At 36.1% G+C, this 26,175-nt stretch overlaps 1 protein-coding gene and 1 pseudogene across 2 annotated transcripts in view; one reads left to right on the top strand and one right to left on the bottom strand.

Annotated features, from left to right (window-relative positions):
• Positions 1–23,124, top strand: part of REDIC1 (regulator of DNA class I crossover intermediates 1) — a 108,626-nt gene extending 85,502 nt beyond the window's left edge. The window contains exons 12-14 of one of the 2 annotated variants that reach the window (XM_086713665.1): positions 7,570–7,652; positions 15,729–15,781; positions 18,972–23,124. In XM_086713665.1, the coding sequence (XP_086569791.1) occupies positions 7,570–7,652; positions 15,729–15,781; positions 18,972–19,008 (173 nt within the window). In that variant the 3' untranslated portion in view covers positions 19,009–23,124. Of the gene's footprint in view, positions 1–7,569; positions 7,653–11,680; positions 14,288–15,728; positions 15,782–18,971 lie in introns of those variants that run through there. The other variant, XM_025930579.2, reaches the window with a different exon arrangement.
• On the bottom strand, positions 12,567–12,679 carry LOC112868026 (U6 spliceosomal RNA; annotated as a pseudogene).
• Positions 23,125–26,175: the final 3,051 nt, after the last annotated feature.

Below are 26,175 nucleotides of genomic sequence, written 5' to 3'. Positions count from 1 at the left end.
GTGCAAAAAGAAACAATGAAGATGCATGTTGAAAGTATACTCTTTCAACAATGAAAAAAATACATTGTGAATGATTCCCACAATCAAGTTAATTAACACATCTACCACCTCATATAGTTACCTTTTTGTGTGTATGTGGTGAGATACTTAAACTGTAGCTCCCCTGGGCATTTTATTTATTAATATTTTAAATTTTTTAATGTTTATTTTTGAGATAGAGACGGAATGTGAGCAAGGGAGGGCAAGAGAAAAAAGGAGACACAGAACCTGAAGCAGGCTCCAGGTTCTGAGCTGTCACCACAGAGCCTGATGGAGGGGCTCGAACCCACAAACCATGAGATCATGACCTGAGCTGAATTCAGATACTTAACTGACTGAGCCACCCATACCACCCCTATGTGGTGAGACACTTAAAATCTACTCCATGCTGTACATAAGATCCTCAAAAGTTATTTCTCACATCTGAACGTTTGGTTTTAAAAACATCTCTTGATGTTTTAGAAATTTCTATTAATTAAATAACTGTCTCTGGTCTCAACTGTTCCTTTCATAGTCAACATCTATAAAATTCTTTTTTCTTTAAGAGCTATAGGTTGCCTCTTTCCTATTTTTGAACCTCTGTTTATTTACTATACTAAAAATGTTCCTCTTCTCAGTGAAAGAGGAATTTTCTATAGAAATTGTATTCTTTTATAAATCGGATTGTTTATAAATGTGGTTTGATCATCAGCCAATTTATATTTTCATACTTTTTATCACATATATTTTATGTTTCAAATTTAAATTCTAGTTAGTTAACATATAATGTAATACTGGTTTCAGGAGTAGAATTAGTGATTCATCACTTACATATAACACCCTGTGCTCATTACAAGTGCCTTCCTTAATGCCCATCCCCCATTTAGCTCGTCCTCCTATCCACCTCTGCTCTAACAATCCTCAGTTCTATATAGGTAAGAGAATCTTATGGTTTGCCTCCCTCTCTGTTTTTATATTAGATATTTCCTTCCCTTCCCCTATGTTCATCTCTTTTGTTTCTTAAATTCTACATGTGAGTGAAATCATGATATTTGTCTTTCTCTGATTAACTCATTTCACTTAGCATCATACACTCTAGCTCCATGCATGTTGTTGCAAATGGCAAGATTTGGTTCTTTCTGATGGCTGAGTAATATTCCATTATATATATGTGTGTGTATATATATATATATATATATATATATATATACACACACACACACACACACACATACACATACACACACACACATACACATACACACACACCACATCCTCTTTATCCATTCATCAGTCAGTGGATATTTGTGCTCTTCCCATAATTTAGCTGTTGTTGATAATACTGCTATAAACATGAGGGTGCATGTCCCCATTCAAATCTGTATTTTTGTATACTTTGGGTAAATAACTGGTAGTGTAATTGCTGGATCATAGGGTAGTTCTACTTTTAACTTCTTGAATAACCTCCATACTCTTTTTTAGAGTGGTTGTACCAGTTTGCATTTCCACCAACAGTGCAAGAGAGTTCCCCTTTCTCCACATCCTTGCCAACACCTGTTGTTTCCTATGTAGTTAGTTTTAGCCATTATGACAGCTGTGAGGTGAAATCTCATAGTGTTTTCTTTTTTTTCTTTTGAGAGATAGAGGGCACAAGTGAGTGAGGAGCAGAAATGGGAAAGAGAGAAAATCCCCTGAGGGGCAGAAAGAGAGAGAGAGAAGGGGGGCCTTGAGTTCACCTGAAGCAGGACTCAAGCTCACCCCAATGCAGGACTCGAACTCATGAACTGTGAAATCATGATCTGAGCTGAAGTCAGATGCTTAACCAACTGAGCCACCCAGGTCCCCGTCTAATCATGGTTTTGATTTGTATTTCCCTGATTATTAGTGACGTTGAGTATCTTTTCACGTGTCTGTTGCACTTCTTAAGTCTTCTTTGGAAAAATATTCATGTCTTCTGCCTGCATCTTGACTGGATTAATTGTTTTTTGGGTGTTAGTTTAATAAGTTCTTTATAGATTTTGGATTCTAACCCTTTATCAGATATGTCATTTGCAGATATCTTCTCCCCATTCTGAAGGTTGCATTTTAGTTTTGTTGATTGTTTGCTTTGCAGAAGCTTTCTGTCTTGATGAAGTCCCAGTAGTTCATTTTTGCTTTTGTTTCCCCTTGCCTCAAGAGGTAAGTAAGGTAGTAAGAAGTTGCTACAGCTGCTATCAACCTGGGGATGCCTGGGTGGCTCCATCAGTTAAGCATCTGACTCTTGATTTCAGCTCAGGTCATGATCTCCTGGTTCATGAGTTTGAGCCCCACATAGGTCTCTGAACTGACAGTGTGGAGCCTGCTTGAGATTCTCTCTCTGCCCCTACCCTGCTTGTTCTCATTCTCTCTCCCTCTCTCTCTCAAAATAAATTTTAAAAACTTTAAAAAAATTTGTTACCTTCATTCTCCTTTAGGATTTTGGTGGTTTCATGTCTCACATTTAGGTCTTCCATCCATTTTGAATTTATTTTTGTGTATGGTGTAAGAAAGTGGTCTAGTTTTGTTCTTCATGTTGCTGTCCAGTTCTCCCAGTATCATTTGCTAAAGAGACTATCTTTTTTTCCATTGGATACTCTTTCCTGCTTTGTCAAAGATGAGTTGGCCATACGTTTGTGGGTCTAGTTCTGGGGTTTCTATTCTATTCCATTGGTCTATGTGTCTGTTTTTGTGCCAATACCATGCTGTCTTGATGATTACAGCTTTGTAGTAGAGGCTAAAGTCTGGGATTGTGATGCTGCCTGCTTTGGTTTTCTTCTTCAAAATTACTTTGGCTATTTGGGGTCTTTTGTGGTTCCATACAAATTTTAGGAATGCTTGTTCTAGCTTTGAGAAGAATGCTGGTGCTATTTTGGTTGGGATTGCATTGAGTGTGTAGATTGCTTTGGGTACATTGACATTTTAACAACCCATGAGCATGGCATGTTTTTCCATTTCTTTGTGTCTTCTTCAATTTCCTTCATAAGCTTTCTATAGTTTTCAGCATATAGATCTTTTACATCTTTGGTTATGTTTATTCCTAGGTATTTTATGGTTCTTGGTGAAATTGTGAACGGGATCAGTTTCTTTATTTGTCTTTCTGTTGCTTCATTATTGATGTATAAAAATGCAGCCGATTTCTGTACATTGAATTTGTACCCTGTGACTCTGCTGAATTCATGTTATCAGCTCTAGGAGTCTTTTGGTGGAGTCTTTCGGGTCTTCCATGTAGAGTATCATGTCTGCAAAAGTGAAAGTTTGACTTCTTTGCCAATTTTGATGTCTTTTATTTCATTTTGTTGTCCGATTGCTGATGCTAGGACTTCCAACACTATGTTAAACAAGTGGTGAGAGTGGACATCCCTGTCATGTTCCTGATCTCAGGGGGAAAGCTCTCAGTTGTTTCTCCCATTGAGGGTGATATTAGCTGTGGGCTTTTCATAAATGGCTTTTATGATGTTTAAGTATGTTCCTTCTATCCCAACTTTCTCGAGGGTTTTTATTAAAAAAGGATGCTGAATTTTGTCAAATGCTTTTTCTTCATCGATTGATGGGATCATATGGTTCTTATTGTTTCTTTTATTAATGTGATGTATCACATTGATTGATTTGCGAATGTTGAACCATCCCTGCAGCCCAGGAATTAATCCCACTTGATCATGGTGAATAATTCTTTTTATATGCTGTTGAATTTGATTTGCTATCTTGTTGAGAATTTTTGCATCCATGTTCATCAGGGATATTGGCCTTTAGTTCTCCTTTTCTGTGGGGTCACTAACTGGTTTGGGAATCAAGGTAATGCTGGCTTCATAGAATAAGTCTGGAAGTTTTCCTTCCATTTCTATTTTTTGGAACAGCTTGAGGAGGATAGGTATTATCTCTGCTTTAAATGTCTGGTAGAATTCCCCAAGGAAGCCATCTGGTCCAGGACTCTTATGTGGTGGGAGATTTTTTTTTAATATATGAAATTTATTGTCAAATTGGTTTCCATACAACACCCAGTGCTCATCCCAAAAGATGCCCTCTTCAATACCCATCACCCACACTCCCCTCCCTCCCACCCCTCATCAGCCCTCAGTTTGTTCTCAGTGGGAGATTTTTGACAACTGATTCAATTTCTTTACTAGTTATGGATCTGTTCAAATTTTCTATTTCTTCCTGTTTGAGTTTTGGTAGTTTGTGGGTATCTAGGAATTTGTCCATTTCTTCCAGGTTGTCCTGTTGGCTGGCATATAATTTTCCATAGTATTCTCTGATAATTGCTTATATTTCTGAGGGATTGATTGTGATAAATCAATTTTCCTTCATGATTTTTTTTCTAATTGGGTCCTCTTTTCTTTTTGAGAAGTCTGGCTAGGGGTTTGTTTTCAATTTTGTTTGTTTTCAAAAAACCAACTCTTAGTTTCATTGATCTGTTCTATTGTTTTTTGGATTCTCTATTGTTTATTTCTGTTCTGATCTTTATTATTTCTCTTCTACTGGCCTTGGGGTTTCTTTGTTGTTCTGCTTCTATTTCCTTTAGGTGTGCTGTTAGATTTTGTATTTGGGATTTTTCTTGTTTCTTGAGCTAGGCCTGGATTGCAGTATATTTTCCTCTTAAGAGTGCCTTTGCTGCATCCCAAAGGGGTTTGGATTGTTATGTTTTAATTTTCATGTGTTCCATGTATTTTTTAGTTTCTTCTTTAATTGTCTTGTTGACACATTCTTTTTTTCGTAGGATGTTCTTTAACCTCCATGCATTTGAAGGTTTTTCAAACTTTTTCCTATGGTTGATGTCAAGTTTCATAGCATTGTGATCTGAAAGTGTCCATGGTATGATCTTATTGAGAGCTGTTTTGTGACCCAGTATGTGATCTATCTTGGAGAATGTTCCATGTACACTCGAGAAGAATATGCATTCTGCTGCTTTAGGATGAAAAGTTGTAAATATATCTGTCAAGTCCATCTGATCCAGTGTATCATTCAGGGCCATTGTTTATTGATTTTCCATCTAGATGATCTGTCTATTGTTGTAAGTGGAGTATTAAGGTCCCCTGCAATTACCACATTCTTACCAATAAGATTGCTTACAATAATATGTTTGTGATTAACTGTTGTATATATTTGGGTGCTTCCAAATTTGGTGCATAAACATTTATTGTTAGCCCTTCTTGATGGATTGACTTGTAATTATTATATAATGCCCTTCTTCATCTCTTGTTACAGCCTTTAGTTTAAAATCTAGTTTGTCTGATATAAGTATGGCTACTCCAACTTTCTTTTGACTTCCAGTAGCATGATAGCTGGTTCTCCATCCCCTCAATTTCAATTTGAAGGTGTCCTCAGGTCTAAAATTGGTCTCTTATAGACAGAAAATAGATGGGTCTTGTTTTTTTGTTGTTTTTTTGTTTTGTTTTTTTATCCATTTTGATACTCTGTCTTTTGATTGGAACATTTAGTCCATTTATATTAAGTGTTATTATTGAAAGATACGCGTTTAGAGTCACTGTGTTATCTGTAGGTTTCATGCTTGTAGTGGTGTCTCTGGTCCTTTGTGATCTTTGTAGCATTCCACTCACTGAGTCCCCCTTAGGATCTCTTGTAGGGCTGGTTTAGTGGATGAATTCCTTCAGTTTTTGTTTGTTTGGGAAAACGTTTGTATCTCCTTCTATTCTGGATGACAGACTTGCTGGGTAAAGGGTTCTTGGCTGCATATTTTTTCTGTTCATCACATTGAAGATTCCCTGCCATTCCTTTCCGGCCTGCCAAGTTTCAGTAGATAGGTCTGCTACTATTTTGCCAGTTTCACTATGGTATGTTGTGCAGAAGATTGATTCAAGTTACGTCTGAAGGGGTTCTCTGTGCCTCTTGTATTTCAATGCCTGTTTCCTTCCCCAGGTTGAGGAATTCTCAGCTATGATTTGCTCAAGTACACCTTTGGCCCCTTTCTCTCTCTTTTTCTTCTTCTGGAACTCCTATGATATGGATATTATTCCATTTCCTTAATCACTTCTGTAATTTTCCTGTCATGATCCAGAAGTTTTTTTTATGTCTTTCTCAGCTTCCTCTTTTTCCATAATTTTATCTTCTATTTCACCTATTCCCCCCCTTTGCCTCTTCAATTCTCACTGTCACTGCCTCCAGTTTATTTTTCACCTCATTTATAGCATTTTTAAAATTCACCATTACTATTTTTTAGTTCCTTAATGTCTGCAGAAATAGATTCTCTGCTGTCTTCTATGCTTTTTTCAAGCCCAGCAATTAATCTTAGACTGTTATTCTAAATTCTTGTTCAGTTATATTGTTTATATCTGTTTGGAGCAATTCTTTAGCTGTCATTTCTTCCTGGAATTTCTTTTGAGGAGAATTCTTCTGTTTCATCATTTTGGCTAGTTTTCTGTCCCTTATGTGTTGTAAAAGCTCATTGTGTGCCTTGTACCTGCGAGAACTGCTATATTAAAGAGGGGTCATACATGTCCAGGGCCTGGCCCTTCAGGAGGTGTTTTTTGGAGAGTGTTACTTACTCCCTCTTGTTGTTGACTTTGGTTACTTTATCTCCCTACTCATAGAAGTAGAGAGCCTGACATGAGGCTAGAACTCATGAACCATGAGATCATGACCTGAGCTGAATACCAAGAGTTGGGTACTTAACTGACTGAGCTGCCCTCGCACCCTTCCTTGGGCTTTTCTTGAGAGGAAACCCATTTTCATAGACAAAGGGACAGGAATTGTTCAAGCTACTGTTGACTTAAAGTATTTATGCATTGTAGGGAGTTATGACCTGCCTCTTAGGTGCACTTTTAAACTGTACTTGCAATCAAGTTGCAGTTGTCTGGTTGCAGTTATCTGGTTCCAGATAATGAACCAGATAATGAAAGAATATTATACTGGATGCTTTGAATTGATTTTTTTCATACAGTTTTGATTGTACAATTAATCTTCATTTACTGGATTAGCGCATATCTGCATGTTGGGATTTAATAAACTTGACTTATTCCTCTTTCTTGCAGTTGACACTTCAAATTATTTGTTTATATGGGGTACCTGGATGGCTTAGTTGGTTAAGTGTCTGACTTCAGCTCAGGTCATGGTTTCGTGGTTTGTGAGTTTGAGCCCTGCTCGGGCTCTGTGCTGACAGCTCAGAGCCTGGAGCCTGCTTCAGATTCTGTATCTCCCCCTCTCTCTGCCCCTTCCATGCTCATGCTCTGTCTCTGTCTCTCAATAATGAATAAATGTTAAAAAATTTTTAAAATTATTTGTTTATAATAAATGGTTCATATATTGGGAAAAAACAACCCAATATTCTTTATTATCCTTTCTTTCCTTATGTATATACTCTTATTTTACTTATAGATACAAATGTTTTAAGTATAAAATCCATAATACTGTCAGAAATGCAAGCTGCCCAAGTATACAAAATTTTAGCTAGTTTTTACACACTTTATAGCTCTCTGTAGAATGTTAACTTAAATGTATTTTACCGGCAAAGAGTTTTGCCTATGTATATACTTTGTATATATAAATACCATTCTTCATGAATTAAATCTTTATTTTCAGATCTTGATTCTTCACAGAGTAGTCAATCTACCAGTTATTCTCCAAGGCCAACAGATAGTTGCTTCAGTTCTAGTTCAGAAATGGTAAGTTACATTTTTTTTTTTGGCTTATTAATTTATGCTCTGCTAATTTAGAATTACTTATATTTTTCATAGGTTACCTTTACATTCTAAAAATTGTCAATAAATAATGAAAATTTGAAAAAAATATTAAACACTTCAAGTGTAAGAAAAATATAAACAGAAATGTAAAATTGAAATGTAAATATCATTCATTCATTTATAAAAATGATGTGTTCATTATTATTTACCAAAGCCACTCTTATCAAGGATAAAGTTGGATTTCTTTTGAAATGCTTTTTAAAAGAACCCGCTTACAATAATTAAAAACCTAAAACAACTAAGAATACGTAGAAAAAGTCTGAAGGCTTAGATGAAGAAAACTATAAAATGTTGAAGAATGTAATCTGAATAAATGGAGTGTTATGTCCTCATGTTATGTCCTCAGTGGGAATGCTGCATTTCTCACAAATCACAGTTTAAATGGAGTTCTCCTTCATTAATTCTTCCATGTTCATTTAATCTGCGCTTTTTTTTTTTTTTTTTTTGTAGCGTCTGCCTCACTGTCCAAATGGCTCTTTCTAAGGATGGACACCTGTGGCCTCTATCTTGCCAATTTTAATGGGCATTTTTAAGTTTTCATTTTATGAGAACTAATAATATTAGTAGAAGTTATTTTCTTGTTTTGAAACATGTTCTTTCTCTTTGCTTTTGTGATAATACACTTATCTTGGGTTTCCTTCATATCTCTTTGAATTCTACTTTATGGGGCGCCTGGGTGGCTCAGTCGGTTAAGCGTCCGACTTCGCCTCAGGTCGTGATCTCGTAGTCTGTGAGTTCGAACCCCGCGTCGGGCTCTGTGCTGACAGCTCAGAGCCTCGAGCCTGTTTCAGATTCTGTGTCTCCCTCTCTCTGACCCTCCCTCGTTCATGGTCTGTCTCTGTCTGTCTCAAAAATAAATGTTAAAAAAAAAATAAATTCTACTTTAGCCTTTGATGACTTCTTTTCCACCCTTCTCCCTATATAAATGTAAGTTTAGGCTTTGCTACAGGACACTTTTCTTCTCTAAACCTGTACTCTAAATGTTAGATGATGTTCTGTATTCCATCAACATATAATATTTGTCTCATGACAGTTTTCATCTTTGTCATTTTAGCCCAGATGCTTATTGAGATGTCCAGTTTCCTATTTGATATAGCTTCTTGGATATTTAACTAACATCTCCCTTTATTTTTGAAACATTTATATTTTTATTTGAGAGAGAGCGTGCAAGCAAGAAGGGGAGAAGGGCAGAGAGGGAGCGAAAGAGAGAGAGAGCGGGAGAGAGAGAGAGTGGAAGAGAGAGAGAGCAAAAGAGAGAGATAGAGCGTGAAAGAGAGAGAGAGAGAGAGAGAGAGCGAGCCTGTCTCAAGCAGGCTCCACACTTAGTGTGGAGCCTGATGCAAGGCTCAATCCCGCAGCCCTGGGATCGTGACATGAGTCGAAATCAAGAGTCAGATGTTCAAACACCTGAGCCACCCAGGCACCCCTCCTTTTCTTCTTTCTCTTAAACTGAACACCCACAGGTCTTTGCCCCAGATCAGTTTTATTGATAATTCCCATATTAGTAGATACCTTTTTTATCCACTCAGTTGCTCACGCCAGAAACTTAGTTAACTTTGCCATTTCTTTCTGGCTCATCATTTTTTTTAACCACATTGTTTCCATCACTTCATCCACTCAGTTCTATCTCCAAAATAAATTGTATATTTATCTACTTCTCTCAACTTTTGCTGTCAGTATGCTAGCCTCAGGTACCAGTATATTGTTCTTGCACTATTGTGATGGTCTCCTGCGAGATCTCTCTACTTATACTCTTGTCCCACTTTCTTCTGTTAGCAGTCATCATGATCTTTTGAAAACCTAAGTTGAATCGTGTTATTTCTGTGTTTAAGTATTCAGTGGATTTAGGTTTTACTTTAGAATCTAACCTTCTTAGGGTGGCTACAGGCCATGTGTAATCTGGCCTCTGGCTACATCTCCAACTTCTAATGTTCTCCCTTTTACACCACACTTCACATGTACTGACTTTTTGACTTTTTGTTTTCTTAGCTTATCAGTCTCTTTTCTGTTTCAGGGCATTTGTAGATCCTATTTCCTTTGTCTTACTCTTATTCATCCTTTAAGTCTCAGTTCAAATATGTCACTTCTTCTGAAAGCCCCTCGTTGGCTCCTCAATCTAAACTAGTCTCTCAGTTTTGCTTTCAGAGTGCTTCATACTTGTTCTTCATAAGGCTTTTCTTGATTTATAATTAGATATTCATATGCATGATTATTTGATTAGTATTATTTCCACCCGTGAGAATGTATGCTTTAAGAGGGCAGCAACCATGTCTACTTCACTCACATTGTAGAAGCTAAATGGATATTTATTTTCTTGAATAAATGTATTGAGCTTGTTTTTTCAAATTTGTGCCCAGCCAGTGTCAATGTTATTTCTTGGGCTTACTTTTTCTATTTTAGTGCCAATCTACTGCAGCCTACACCTTATTTCAGGGTTTTTATGTTAACTTTGCTTTTTTTTTTTTTTTTTAAACGTAGAACAGTCATTACTTTTATATTGGAATTTTAGTAAAAAATATTTTCGTTAGTTCAGTAATTAAAATATAAATTTCTCTAAAACAAAACAAAACAAAAACAACGGGTGCTTGGGTAGCTCAGTCGGTTTAGCACCCGACCTCGGCTCAGATCATGAGCTCACCTGCATTGGGCTCGATGATGTCATCACAGAGCCTGCTTCAGATCCTCTGCTTCCCTCTCTCTCTTCCCTTCCCTTGCTTGCATGCATGCTCTCTCTCAAAAAAAAAAAAAAAGATAAAATTTTTCATGAAGTTGAAACATTCGAACTAGCAAATTGAAATCTACACCTATTAAAAGTTCTTAAAATTTGACTTTTTTAGATAACAGTTAAGATACTTATTTAACTTCTTTTGTCTATTTTATTTGATTTTCCATTAGCTGATACTCTCCTTAAATTATACTTTTCATGAGCTGGACCCATAAAAGATACAATCTAGATATTTTTGAACTTAATGAGTCAATGAGTGAATTATTTATTTATCAATTCTTTGTGTGAAATGGTAGGGGGATGATGTAGCCTATTATGAGGATTGAGAACAGACAAAATTCCCTTTTCCTTTCTTAGCTCTTCTGCATTTTTAATACAAGGATTATTATTGTTCTTGCTATTGTAAAAGTCCATAACCTCCTGGGAAGCAGTAGGTTATTATTTTTTTAAGTTTTAATACCAGTATAATTAGCATGTAGTCTTATGTTAGTTTCAGGTGTATAATAGAGATTCAACAATTCTATACAGTACTAAATGCTCATCATGATAAGTGTACTCTTATTCCCCTTCACCTATTTCACCCATCACCCCCCCCACCCACTTCCCGTCTGATAACCATCAGTTCTCTATAGTTAAGCATTTGTTTTTGGCTTGTCTCCTTTTTCTTTGTTCAATTTTTTTGTTTCTTAAATTCCACTTATGAGTGAAATCATACGGCATTTATCTTTCTCTGATTTATTTCACTTAGCATTATAGTCTCTGGGTCCCTCCATGTTGTTGCAAATGGCAAGGTTTTGTTCTTTTTCCTGGTGGAATAGTATTCCATTGTATATATATACCACATCTTCTTTATCTGTTGATCCTACTGATGGACACTTCGATTGGGCTGCTTCCATAATTTTGCTATTGTAAATAATGCTGCAATAAACATAGGGCTGCACATATCTTTTTGAATTAGTGTTTTTGTATTCTTTGATTAAATGCCCAGTAGTAGCACTACTGAATCATATGGTAGTTCTAGTTTTAATTTTTTGAGGAATCTCTGGAAGCAGTGGATTAATGTTTGAAGACTATTTGTTGGTGTGCCAGCTTTGAATTGCAGCCTGCCAATATTTTCTATATTTTAAATTTTCTATAGTGTGAATTTTAGAATGCTTTGAAGTGATTGAATGATTTTTAGAAATTTAAGCAAAAATTTACAGCAAAATTACTGAATTTCTTTTAGCTATCTGAAGAAGAAGATAAAATATTGCAGCACGTTGAAGAATCAAATAGGAGAGCCATCAGAACCAAACAAATAACTAGTAATTTTTATCCAGAAAGGATGCCAAAACCTCCATGTGATGGGATTATTAAAAACAATGCCAAAATTCATGAACAAAATGAGAATCTTCACCACCTCTCAATGAAAGATAATACAGATCAGTTTCCACAGTCTCAGTGTAATTCAGCACACAATTCGCAGAATATAACCAGTAATAACTGCATTCTACAGGTTGCAAGATGTGATGCGTGGGTCCAGACAGACAGTGAACCTGTAATGGAAAAAAAATTAGATGCTGCCATACAGTGTGATATAATTTCATAATGTAAATGTAGAAGCAATATGTCTTTGTAATGTTGAAAGGTGCAGTGAAAATATTGAGGCAGATACCACTGGAGGGCAGGAAATCCTTAAGAACGACTGATATTCTAAAATTTCAGCCTGAGTCTTAGCATTTTACTTAATGTTCAGAATTTCATTAACGTAATAAGGAATGAGAATATGTAGCCAAGCACAAGGTAAAAGTATTTATGGCTTGTTTTAAAACATTTTAATTTTAATGTATACATTAATTTTACATAGATATTTCTTTAAACACATGTAGCTAATCTTCAAGATACACATATTATATCTTCAAGTTTTTGGAAAAATACGTATGTAAATTTACTGTCTATAATTCTCATGGTGATTATTATGATCTATTTATGGATAAAGTATGTTTAATTGCCTCCTGCTGTGTTTTCTTTATTTTAAAATTTAGTGCAGTTGCGTCTGTTAGCAAAAATGTTCTAAGATTTTAAGACAGAAAATAATGCTAAACAGTGTCAAATATGTTTTGTAGTCCCATAAGAATTTTGTTAGCTGCTCGTATTACAAATTTGCGTATCATCCTTATATAGGGCTTTGCTAGTTTTCTCTGTGTTGTTTCAATTGTAGTATATGTGCTGCTGAAGCAAGCACTGTTAGCTACTTATATTAAATATTATACCCTCATTAAAATTCTGGCATTCATTTTTAGATGAAATATATTTTCTAACTACTTACATTAAATATTATGCCCTAATTTAAAAATTCTGGCATTTTTAGACAAAATATATTTTCTGTTTTGTTTGGATAATGGTTTTTGTTGGTGCTTGTATTCAAAGGAGAATGTTTTTCTCTTTAAGCTATAAAAATATGTCAATGCTTTTCTAAAAGAAATCTTCAACATTAGAAAAAGTAATATATGTTTACTAATTTTAATATTGCTAAGATTCTTTTCAAAAATATTATATCAGAATTTCTCATTTATAAAATACAGTCTTTGTTCCCAATATAACATTTATTTTTTTTTTGTCAAGATTTTAAATGTTTATACTCTGAAATCAACCATTTGTATGGATGTATTACAAATTATACAGCACAGGACATTATGATATGTAACTGAACCAAAAATGTAGTTAGGAGTTTCTGTGCCTCTAGAGAAAAGGATGATAAGATATTCCATTGTTACATGCACACATATCAAATCAGTATTTTGTGCAGTAGGAGTGATCTAAAGCATAATGATTTAGAAACACTAACAGTGTTTAAACACTGATTTTTAAAAGGTAGCAGTCTTCAGTTTTTAGCTAGTTTTAGGAAGTTATTTTTGCAGGCTCGGGAAGCTCAAAGAGCTCCTGAGTAATTTTCTTAAGGTACAGTAATCATCTTCTGGAAGGGGAATATAATGATCTGATGTATACTGATAGTATTTCAAAAGCCAGATTTTCATTGTGATTTTAAACAAAGTATTCTGTCATGGATTGGTTATCCTGAGCAGTATTTTGCAAAATATGACCCAGCAATGAAGACCAATATAGAAAAAGAAGACCTTCTACCTGTGATACTAGAATAAGATTGAGCTGTGAATCTTAGCTTGGTTTCAAGTATCAAATAAATGAATTTTTCCCAAGTACTATGCTAATCAAAGTCTAGCAGTATTGAAAGTACCTTAATTACAAAAATCTACATGTAGTTACATTTTTGTCAATATCATAATGTGGCAGTTCAGCTCAGTAAGGTAAAAAGGAATGTCAGGGCTTTTTAGTGCAGTCACCACACATAGAAGAGGGTAAGGTACAGTGTAGTAAAAAATGTAAACTTGCCCAAAAGAAGGTCTTCCCTTTGTTCTTGGCTTTGGGGATGTAATCTCTATACCCTTGGTGTGTCCTGCATGCCTAATAGAAATGTCTTTGTTAGCCTGGGGACCTTGGACCAAGCTAGATAGTAACAGCATGATTTAGAATGAGACCTTAAATCAAGCAGTCTCAGCTCAACTTCTTAAGGTTTTAGAAACTGAGGTCAGCATGCCACTCTGATGTAGCCCCAGTAAAGACTCTGGACCCTAGGGTTTGGGTGAACTTTCCTGGTTGGCAGTACTGTATATGTTATCAGACAGTGATATCAGGAAAGTCTATGACTCCACAGAAGAGGTCTACTAGAAGCTCTTCATTTATTACTTTCCTAGAGTCTGTCCTGTGTGTTTCTTCCCTAGGCTGATTTTAATCTGTATTCTTTTCCTGTAATAAACTATAATCGTGACTATAACATCTTTCAATGAACTGAGTCCTTGTAAAGCAAGTTATCAAATTTGAGGGTGCTCTTGAAACCCCTAAAGAAAGGGTAGTTTTGTGGACTGTTCCCTAACATTGCAGTTGCTAATTCTTTAGGTGCTTTAAGATGATGCATATATTTGGAAAGGAAAGTGAATATGGATTTACGGAATCAAAAAGACACATCTTACATAGTAGAATAGATTGTAGCATACTTCTTAAAATCCAATATGATTTAGGTTTTCCTTTGGTGAAGCCATTTAATGGAAAAAACAACAGAAGTAAGCAGCTTTCTTTCCATATTCACAACTTAAGATTTATAAAACGAGTAAATCTTAACTAAGGCTTATCCAAATGAAACAAAATGGAAAGCTCAATGATTATGCACACATTTGTATTGTAAGCTACCAATCACAGTGACTGCAAATAAGGTATGTACAGTCAGTTACGGCTGATGTATATGATACTGATCTGGAGTTGGCGCTTAACAAATTTATAAAACAGTGATTTTGGCCAGCATTAACTACTCTAGTAATTTGCCATCTGTAATAATATGAGGCTATCTTTAGGGATAGTCTCATGTAATTTTCTTTTTAGCACTTACCATAATTTTAATTTATTTGTATAATTTCTTGGTTAATGTTTATTTTCCCCATGACACCACATACAGCAGTGTAGCAAATGCTGTCATTGCTCTGCTCACGCTTCCTTGGCACTTTCCATTTAAATACACGCCAACCTGATTTCCAACTGACAGCACCTGTGACTTATTTCCTGAGAGGTTTCTCTTGGCTGCAGACATCTGTGTTGACCATGTGCAGGCAGACAGGAAGTACCAGGGTGTTTGAGAGAAGTCTTTTAAAACAATGACTGATGGGAGTTGGTGGGTAAATACTCCAGTTCACTGTCCTCTTGGGCAGGATAACTCCCTCAGAAACATTTTCTGCACCAAAGTTTGACACACAGACCTGTAACATTAACATTACTATTGTGCAGGAGTTAGAGGTGCAGATTCTTAGAACCTACCCCCAAACTACTGAAACAGATTCTCTGGGGGCTGGGGATCAAGAATATATGCTTAAATGGATGATATTTATGCACTCCAATGTTGGAGAAACACTATCCTTACAGAGTTCCTCAGAGGGTTAAGTTGCCTACAAAGGTAGCTTGCTTGGTAGTAAACCCTGTATTAGCTTTCTTTCTTTCTTGTCTCATTTTCCTACTTCCCTACAAGTTTTTCTTAAAATCACAGTCCCCATCCCCCCCCCCCCCCCCCAATGCTGCCCAAGACTACATGCACTTAAATGTTGCTTTGAGTTTTGCCTTCTAGTTTGCTTCTAGGAGAATCCATATTGACAGTTAGGGACCATGATGAATTGATGAACGAATTTTCTCTGTAGATGTGATTCAAATTCTGACATTGATACTTTTTCTAGTTTTACAGTTCTCTAGTTCCAGTTTTCCATTTCTGCCACCTGCTGAAAATTCAGTAAGTACATCTAGCAGTATATTAGACACAAGTGAAGAGAGAATTTTTGAAGTGAAATACATCAGAATAAATTGTCCAAAATGCACAAAAAAAAAAAAGAAAATGAGTGAAACAATGAGGAAGATAGAATATAAGTTCCAACATATACTTGATTGAAGTATCAACAGTGGAGGAGAGAGAATGGGAAAGAGGCATAAATTAAAGTGATAATGCCTGAGAAGTTTTCAAAATTGATCAGGCATACTAATTCACAAATTCAGGAAGTCCAAGAATTTCCAAGTAGGAAAAATCATTTGAAATCCATTTCTAGACCAGTATAATAAAATGGCAGAGCCTGACAGAAGATCTTGAAAGCAGCTGGAGAGAAAAAGACTACCTTCCGAGAAGGACAGCTGCACTGTTCGACGTTTTAGTAGCACTAATGGAAGACAAAATGCAGTGTAATTACACCTTCCAAATCCTGACAGAAAAAAGCTATCATTTTAGACTTGTGTTTCTTTCCCTACAGCTCCAGCACTGTTTGAAACCACCAAACTAGCCAATACTAGCATTAAGAAACCATTTCTGCAGGATTTGGTGATTAATACTTAAGGCTTCTGTATGTAGATAGTGCTTTTTCTTTGTCGGAAAGTTTTTCATTTTTTTTAATTGTTTGGTCTTCAACCCATATGCTCAGTAATTTTTTCATTGCTTCTATTTCTTTAGGCTGCCTTCTTACTGACTGCAGCACTTGCTCAAAGACCTAGGAATTTCTTTTATTTTTTCAGTGTTATAGCTGATGGTCTGCAATATATATTCCTTTATGCCTATTACTGAGGAGATACCACTCTCATTTCTTTAAAAATGCTTTGTTTCAAGCTTCTTTAATACTTAAAACATTCCTTTTATGTGCACTGCTCAGCATTTTTGAGTCAAGACACTCAGATTTTTTTGATTTGTTGAATACACACACACACATATTCATTATATATATAGTTTTCACAAATGTGAAAGAATGGCAAAACATAAAAGATAATACACTGAATCAGGGTAAGTGGTGGGTTTTTGAATATGTGTGTATTCATTCTGTGTATACCTATGTGACTCAGTTCAAATGGGTGCAGTTTTGTCCATTCACATAGGGTTTCTTGTGGATGCAATTGCACATCAATCTGTGAAATTTACTTTGTAAATTACATTGTACTCAAATTGTTTCCCAAATTTGCCTTCCCTTAATGGTTGTTATAGCAAACTTGACTTTTACCAGACCATAGTAATTTTTTCAGTTTTTTAATGGTGTCTTTGAAGAGCAAAAGTTCTAAATTTGATAAAAACAAACTAATTTATCTTTTCAGAAAAATTAATGATGTTACAGTTCTCCTCTGTGTTTCCTTCTAGACGTTTTGTATATTTAGTTCTTACATTTAGGTCTATGATTTATTTCCAGCTTTTATTTATTTTGTACCATATAAGGTAAAAAAAAATTTTTTTAACATAGATATCTAATTGCTCCAGCAGCATTTGTTGAAAAGACAATTCTTGCACCCAATGAATTAACTTTATGCCTTTGTCAAAAATAATTTGACTATGTGTGGTTTTGAACTCTTTATTATGTTCTATTGATGTATCTCTTCTTATGTGAAGCACACATTGTCTTGATTAATGTAGCTTCATAATAAGCAGGTTTTGAAATCAGTGTTACTACCTGTTTTTAAAAATAATTATTTCAGCTTTATATGCATTTACATATAAGATTTGGTCTCAGCCTGTCAATTTCTCCAAAAAAATCTAGTTAGATTTGATAGGAATTGTGTTGAATCTGTAGATAGTGATTTGGGGATTAGCATCTTAACAATCTTGAGCTTTACAATCAATGAATATTTATATCCATTTATTTTTAATTTCTTATATCAACCTTTTGTATAGACTGCTTCATGAGCAAGATAGATGTTGCTGTTTTAAGCCACTGAGTTTTGGGGCTTGTTACCCAATAGTAGACAGTTGGACATATTTTAGTACCTGGAAGTGAGGTGCTGCCACAACAAAAACCTAAAACGTGGCTTTGGGATGGAATGGCAGGATAAAGCTGCAAGGACCTTGAGAAAATTAAAGTATAGTAGCCCTTGAAGAGACTATTAGTGGTAACCTGGGGGTCCTCAAGGTGGCCACTGAGTGAGAACTGAAAGGAAATTGAGGATAATGGTATCAAAAGTTGGAAGAATGAGGACATTTATTATGTAGTGACAAAAAGTTAAGCAACATTACGATCTGTAGTAATGCAGAAAATAGAACTAACAAGAAAATAGAACTACAAAATTAAGGAGATTTCAAATTATTGAAGTGGCTTCTAGCTGTCTGTAGTAAAATGCAAGATGAGAGTGTTAAGTAAAAGAAATACTTTCATATATAATGAAGCTTGGAGTTGCTGGAATCAAAAATAAAACTTTCTCATTCCAGTTTATTCAGATGGCAAACAATATTAAAATTATGAAAAGGCTTTTGAACAAGGTCAATTGAAGGACAATGTCAGGAAAATAGGGAATAAAGGTGATGTCTAAGGTGTTGTTCTAAAACTCTTTGCAAAGACCTCAGATTCGAGGTGGTATCTCAGATAAATATCTTTAAGGATCTTAAAGGACATGAGCTCCACATTGTCTCTATTCAACAATAGGGCTTTCAAGAGTATCAAGGACAGCAAGCCAAAGATAGAGAATGCCTTATCTTGATGAGTTTTGTGGGTATAGCTTTTGTCTGATGGGGTAAACCCTAGTAATATTCATAAGAGATCTACAAAGTTTTAAGAGAAGTGTACTTGCAGAAACACTGCCAGCTTGGACTGAAAGGGACAGAGACAGTAAAACATAAAAAGAGACCTTTGGACTTCTGACATACTACTTTCAGGAAGCCGACTGATGAAACTACTGAGCTGCAAACATACGAAGTTCTTTATGGAAAAGATGACAAAGGGGTTAAACCATGAGCTCAAAGGGTAGAGTTAAGATATATAGACATGCTGTGCTGCATTCCCAGGCAGCAGGCCTGTGTCAAGAAACCATCAGTACATGCCTAACTGGATTTCAGAATTCTTATTGACTGATAACTCTAGTTTGCCTCTCTTTCACCCCTTTTCAATGGAAAAGCCTATAATGATTCTTATGCCTTTACACCATTATATGTTGGTATGTAGAGGGCATATAATTTGTCTCTGTAGTTCACCATATCTTCAAATTGAGGATAGCTACACTTGAGGAGCTGTGCTTGATATATAGCATCTGAAGAGTCTCATACACACTTGGATGAGATTCTGGATTTTGAACCTATGCCTGGTGCTGTAATAGGTGAGACTTTTGCAGAGATTGGGTTGTTTTGGGAAGGGGGGGAGTGTATTTTACATGCAGAAAGATTATAAATACTTTGAGGCCAAAGGATATGTTTGTAGTTTGACTCCCTTTCCACAAACAGTGGGGTCTAATTGCTCTTTTCTTGGTATGGGTGAGCCTTGATGACTTAGGTCTAATAAACAGAATGAGGTAGAAGTGACACTGCATGAATTCCAAGACCATATCATAAAATGTGATATATTTTCCAGCTGGTGCTCTCTTTTTTCCTCTTTCATGACATGTACCTTTGCTGCCCTGAGCTGCCATTTATGAAGTCTTGTTGCTGCTAAACCTCCATGCTGGAGGGACCATGTGGAAAGACCATATAGAGAGAGAGTAAGATGCCTGAGGAGCCCCAATCTTTTGGGTCTTCTCTGCCTGGGCACCAGATGTCTGAGTAAATGAACCATCCCCATGCTTTTAAGTAGTCCATCCAAAAGTGTATAGACATAGGCTGTCCCTGCTAGCCATGCTCATGTTGAAAATCTGTGATCAAAATAGGTTATTTTAAGCTACTAAAACGTTTGAAGTAACCTGTTAATGCGGCATTAGATAACTGAGTTCATATTTACAGGTCTTATTCTTCTCACTGCTACAACAATTGATGAGGGCCAGAAGCCTGTTTTGTAATATATTTTTTTTTAATGTATATGGCCCAAAATAGTGCTTTTCATACAGGGAACACTCAATACATCTAGTTGATGCTTTTAAGTGTACCTAGCTCTTTTAAATCGGCTTCATTCTAGCACTATAGCTGTATCACTTCTCATTTCTCCTTTGAAACTTTGTCCTTGTTGCTTTGTTTACTTAGTTACTTTCTGAATTTGGCTCTAGTTCATAATCTTTATATATCTCTTATACTTCATCTTGATTTTGACTCCTTAACCTGACTTCTGTTACCTCACCTGATAATGATAATAACCATTAAAATATATTGAGTTCTATGTAAGTTTTATAGCTTAAGAGCCACAGTATCCCCTGGAAAGAATGTCAAGTACATACAAAAAATTTGTAATAATTTGTTGATTGACCTTAACTATGTGAAAGACACTGAAGTGATTTATGTACACTACCTCTTTTAATTCTCACAACATTATGAATATTATCCCCATTTTGTAGATAAGGAAATTGAACTTTAGTGAAGTGACTTTCCCAAGTCATTCAGTCAATAGAGACAAGATTCAAATCAAAGATCTTTCTCACTCTAAAGCCATGCTTTTAATGACTGCTTTATCTCATTTTGATGTTAACATAGGTTTCTAGTTGTTGACCATTGACTTTGCTCATACCCTTTATTTCATTTGCAGTTGTCTTATTTGCCTCTCATTTGTGTGTTGCTGCATTCTATCCTATTGCTCAAATTTGGAGATCCATGGAAAGAATCTACCATTAAAAATGTAATTAGGCATACACAAAAAATCAGAACTAAGACCTATTTCAGTAATAGGGGGAATAACTTTTTTTTTTTCATGGAAAATATATAAAACATTGTATTCACTGGAGCCATTGAATTATCTCCATGCTTAAAAAAATAAGACTTGTAAGAATGAATGGGTAAGACTTATGGCAGTTCTTTCTGATGTTAGATTTCAGTTTTTAGAATTAGACATTTAAGTCTTATTCATATACCAGTACTTTTTTTTTTTCCTATTAAGGTAAAAACATTCACATTCCAAAGTCTATTTTCGTATTGCATATCAGCATAATAGTTCATTCTTTTGGCTGCTATTGGCCATTGGGTTCTCAGCCAAGTTATTTGGTTCTCAATAATACTTTCAGTGTCACTGAACATGTTGTATGTGAACAATATTTGCCTCCTATTTGTTGTTTTAAGGATTTTTATTGAAATGTTATTTATCAGTTAAAGAAAAGGTGAAGTATAAAAATTGAGAGCGATTAACAAGGTAGACCAAAAGAGTATTTAGCAACATTTGAAAAATCAAAGTACAATGAAGTGCAAAGATATCATTTTCCTATCATAACTTAATTACAGTTGAACCTTGAACAACACTGGTGTTAGTGGTGCCAACTCTTTGCAGTTGAAAAGCCATAGATAACTTCTGATTCCCTAAAAACTTATCTACTAATAACCTGTTGACTGGAAACCTTACCAATAATATAAACAATTAACATATTTTGTATTTATATGCATTATATACTGTGTTCTTAAATAAAGTAAGCTAGAGAAAAGAAAATGTTATTAAGAAAATTATAAGGAAGGAGGGTACCTGGGTGGCTTCGTAGGTTAAACGTTTGACTTCAGCTCAGGTCTTGATCTCAGGGTTCATCAGTTTGAGCCCCGGATCAGTCTCTGCACTGACAGCACAGAGTCTGCTTTGAAACCTCTGTCCCCTTTTCTCTCTTCCCCTTCCCTGCGTGCTTTCTTGGTCTTTCTCTCTCCCTCTCTCCCTACTTCTCTCAAAAAATAAATAAACATTTTAAAAAATAATAAAAAATCATGAGGAAGTGAAATACATTAATAGTACTGTAAAAAATCCAAGTATAAGTGGACCCCTGCAATTCAAGCCTATATTGTTCAAGGGTCCATTGTATACTGAAACTTTATTATTAGGTTTGATATTAGTCAATTGTAGTCTGTCTTTAATAGTTGATAATGGGGCACTACTTCATTTTATATAAGATTGGATCCAAAGGTCAGTATTGTCTACGACTGCTTTTACTTAGAAATAATGTCATCTGACTTTATATACTACAACCTCCTTCCTCCCAAAATTGCTAATTGGCATTTTCTAAATTATTTCATAATGGCTCCAAGTTCTTTGTTCAATACCCATGAAGGTAACATATTTCAGTATATATCTTAATCTACAAATCTTTTCTGAATTTCACTGCAATATTAGGATAGTTTTTTGCCATGTTGTATACAATGCCTAGAATAGTGTGTATCTTACAAAAGGTACTTATTAGATTTTTGTTGAAGGAAGAGACTCTCTTAGGGTACATTGGTCACTCTGCAATCACTGGAATGACAGAAATGGAGATTTTTTTCATAACAAAATTTTTTTTAATGTTTATTTATGAGACAGAGAGAGAGACAGTTGGGCAGGGGTGAGGCAGAGAGAGAGAAGGAGAGACACAGAACTCGAAGTGGGCTCCAGGCACAAAGGTGACAGCACAGAGCCTGATGCGGGGCTTGAACTTACAAACTGTGAGATCATGACCTGAGTCGAAGTCAGACGCTTAACCGACTGAGCCACCCAGGTGCCCCAGAAATGGAGATGTTTTTAAGATGGCCTAGACTTGGTTTTGTTTACCATTTGGTCTGGCTTGAACAGGAATTAGGCTTTTTAGAGTTTCACAAGCCATCTAACACTTAAGGCCTTATGTCACCAACAGTTCCTTCCTTGCTATCACACCAAGCCTACTTCCTTCTCAGCTTATTAGCCTTAAGAGCAATAACCAATTTATATTCTACACAGCATATGTCATCTTTGGCTAATCATCCCATAATATTATTGATTGAAGTGAGTATTTGTAGCCTAAGAGAGAGAATATTGAATTCCTCTGAATTCTATGGTATTGGAACCCACAATGTAGCATAAAGAAACTAGGCTTTTTTATTTAAAGCTAACAGATTGTATTAAACTCTAATAGATCCATTATTAAAGGTTCTTTAGGGGCATTAACCTTCATATTTTTATAACAGGAGGTAAAAACATGACTATCATAAATAAAACGGCTGATGAAATAATGATATTGAACTGAGACCAGAGTTGCAGCACGGTTTACAACTAACTGTGGCGTTGGGGTAGGGGTGTTATTGCAGAATCACTATAATATGTTGTATTTAAAGACATAAGGTCATATTTATCTTTTTTTTTTCCCCTCTACCCTGCAAGGTGGTGATGCCAGTGTTTACAGCCTGTTGCACACATTTCCAGACAGCTAGTTAAGTTTCAAATGTCACCGGGATGGCTACACATATTTTTAAATATGCAGCCTGAACACATTAAAAAATCCTGTGGGATATGGGGCGCCTGGGTGGCGCAGTCGGTTAAGCGTCCGACTTCAGCCAGGTCACGATCTCGCGGTCCGTGAGTTCGAGCCCCGCGTCAGGCTCTGGGCTGATGGCTCAGAGCCTGGAGCCTGTTTCCGATTCTGTGTCTCCCTCTCTCTCTGCCCCTCCCCCGTTCATGCTCTGTCTCTCTCTGTCCCAAAAATAAATAAACATTGAAAAAAAAAAAAAATTTAAAAAAAAAAAAATAAAAAAAAAAAAAATAAAAAATCCTGTGGGATAAAGAAAGTATACATATTTTTCAGCATTCTTAACCTATAAGTAAGTCCTCCTTCTGCACTTCGTACAAAAATGTAGTTAACAATTATTTTTAGAGGACTTAAATATGTATGTGCAAAAACCTAGAGGTTATGGGAGATAGAAATTAATTGAGATAGGTCCTTTCTTAGTTTTTGGTTTAATAAAGGATTAATTCCTTTATTCATTCACACCTACTCAGTGCAAAAGCAATGACTATACATTAGAAGAAAACAAGATAGATTGATCCTTAGTCACATAAAACTCAGTCTAATGGGAGCTACACTAAAGAAGATAAAGAATATCATGATTGAATTATTTATAGAAATAGAGTTTAAAATATATCACTTTTGGCCAGGGCCAAATATGGAAGATATACTTACAAATATTCCAAGTCGCTATATGAAGTAAATGCTGAGCATCTTCATTTTTTAACAGAATGAGTCTAAGAGGAGCAGAAACCAAATGTAGTACTGAAGATTGCTAAAATGGTCATGATTCTCTATCCCTCCCGATCTTCACAACTGGTACAATAGGATATTGCATGTTCTTCAGTTAAGAGATGGAATCTATTTCTCTACCCCTGAAATTTGGGGAGGTTGATTTTGCCTGTAAAATCTAGCACATGTGACTGTGTCAGTTGTGACCCTAGGCCTCAAGAGACCTGCATACTTAGGCTTTCTTTCTTAAAGGATGCTCAGCTGTGATGAAAATCTGGACAAGCCAGCTGAAAGATGAAGGACCACATAGAAGAGAGATGAGCCATCCCAGCTGAGGCCATCTTGAACATCTATCACCCCACCTATCTCATGCATTGGTGAGCTGAGCAGTGACCCCAGGAACAAATCACTTGGGTACAGTCCGAATTGTCAGCCCACCAAATTGTGAGCTAAATAAATATTTGTGGATTTGAAGCCCCTGCGTTTGAGTGGTTTTTTGTTTGTATTTTATTTTATTTTCTTTACATAGCAAAAACTAGCTGATGTAGCAAAGTTAGTAAGTGAAAGTGCATGTAGTTGTGTTGTAATTACCAAGCCCTTAATACCATTTTTCATGGTGTACATACTTTTGGAAATTTTTTTAGCAAGCCAATTTTCTTTTGTGGTGAATTCCTATGACAGATTCCTTGTCACAGACATGGAGTTAGGATTTACAATATGCATGTATTATATTGATTTCCAAAAAGTTTGTATCAAAAAAATAGGAAATAGGTATTCATTTTCACTAAAACAATGTGGCATAATTTCTTAATGTCTTTGCTTGTATGATTTGATTTGGGGAGGCCCCCTTTGGTAAGTAAAACTGATATTAAGGTTTTCTTCAGTTTACATCTTGGGATCACTTACAATGTCACCAGAGGGAATCAGTGAGACCTTTGCTTTCCTGTAGTTAAAGAAATAATATAGTGAAGAAGAAAGAGTGTGAGTTTTGGAGTCCAAACAACTATACCTGTTCAGAAAATGCAATTTGCTTGATTTTTTTTAGAAAGTTATATTTTCTCATCTCAACTTATTTCTTGCTTTCCCAAAACTGAGATATATATTTGTCTTTGGAAAAATTATTTTGTTATGCCTGTAGAATTTTTATTAAATTTAAATCTTATTTTGTCATTCCAAATGGACTTTGAACTTCTCATGGTCAATGACCTTACCTTTTTTAAAATTAGCTTAGATGAGATCTACCATAATCCTGGGGACATACAAACCTGTCAGTAGAATTCAAGTAGCCTGGTCTTCATCTTACCAGAGAATATGATGAGAATGTTTTTTGCTGAGGAGGATCAGTATTACTGAGGACAGAAGACTTTTTTTTTTTAATATATATTTTTTAATGTTTATTTATTTTTGAGACAGACAGAACATGAGCGGGGGGGGAGCAGAGAGGGAGAGGGAGACACAGAATCCAAAGCAGGCTCCAGGCTCTGAGCTGTCAGCACAGAGCCTGATGTGGGGCTCGAACTCACGAATTGCGAGATCATAACCTGAGCTGAAGTCGGATGCTTAACCGAATGGAGTGCCACCCAGGCACCCCATTTAAAAAAATTTCTCTAGGGGCGCCTGGGTGGCGCAGTTGGTTAAGTGTCCGACTTCAGCCAGGTCACGATCTCGCAGTCCATGAGTTCGAGCCCCGCGTCAGGCTCTGGGCTGATGGCTCAGAGCCTGGAGCCTGTTTCCGATTCTGTGTCTCCCTCTCTCTCTGCCCCTCCCCCATTCATGCTCTGTCTCTCTCTGTCCCAAAAATAAATAAACGTTGAAAAAAAATTTTTTTTTTAAATTTTTCTTTTTTTAATGTTTGTTTATTTTTGAGACAGACAGAGCGAGGACAGAAGACTTTTATTACATGATTAGATTCACAGGGCTTGGGGTATGGCTGGATGTAGAGGTGGCAGACAGTACAGTGACTATTAATGTTTCCTGAATTGAGGTTTTTTTTTTTTTTTTTTAAGGTTTTAAAATAATTGTCAAAGGTGGCGGTGTAGGAGGACGCTGAGCTCACCTCATCCTGCTGATCGCTTAGATTCCACCCACATCTGCCTAAATAACCCAGAAAATCACCAGAAGACTAGCAGAATGGATTCTACGGAGCCAAGCTAGACAAGAGGCCCACGGAAGAGGGTAGGATGGGTGGAGAGGCAGTGCGCACTACATGGACTGGCAGGAGTGAGCTGGGGCAGTGGAGGGGCAACCCCCCCCCCCCGCCCCCGGCAAGGCAGAGCCCCTGAAGTCTGGCTTGCAAAAGCAGAGGGGCCAGACTGCATGAGT

The sequence above is a fragment of the Puma concolor genome, chromosome B4 (assembly GCF_028749965.1).
Source record: "Puma concolor isolate L17-30 chromosome B4, mPumCon1.1.hap2, whole genome shotgun sequence".
Lineage (NCBI taxonomy): Eukaryota > Metazoa > Chordata > Mammalia > Carnivora > Felidae > Puma > Puma concolor.
The sequence above is the reverse complement of the archived record's forward strand: the minus strand, read 5'-3'. Positions and strand labels throughout refer to the sequence as shown.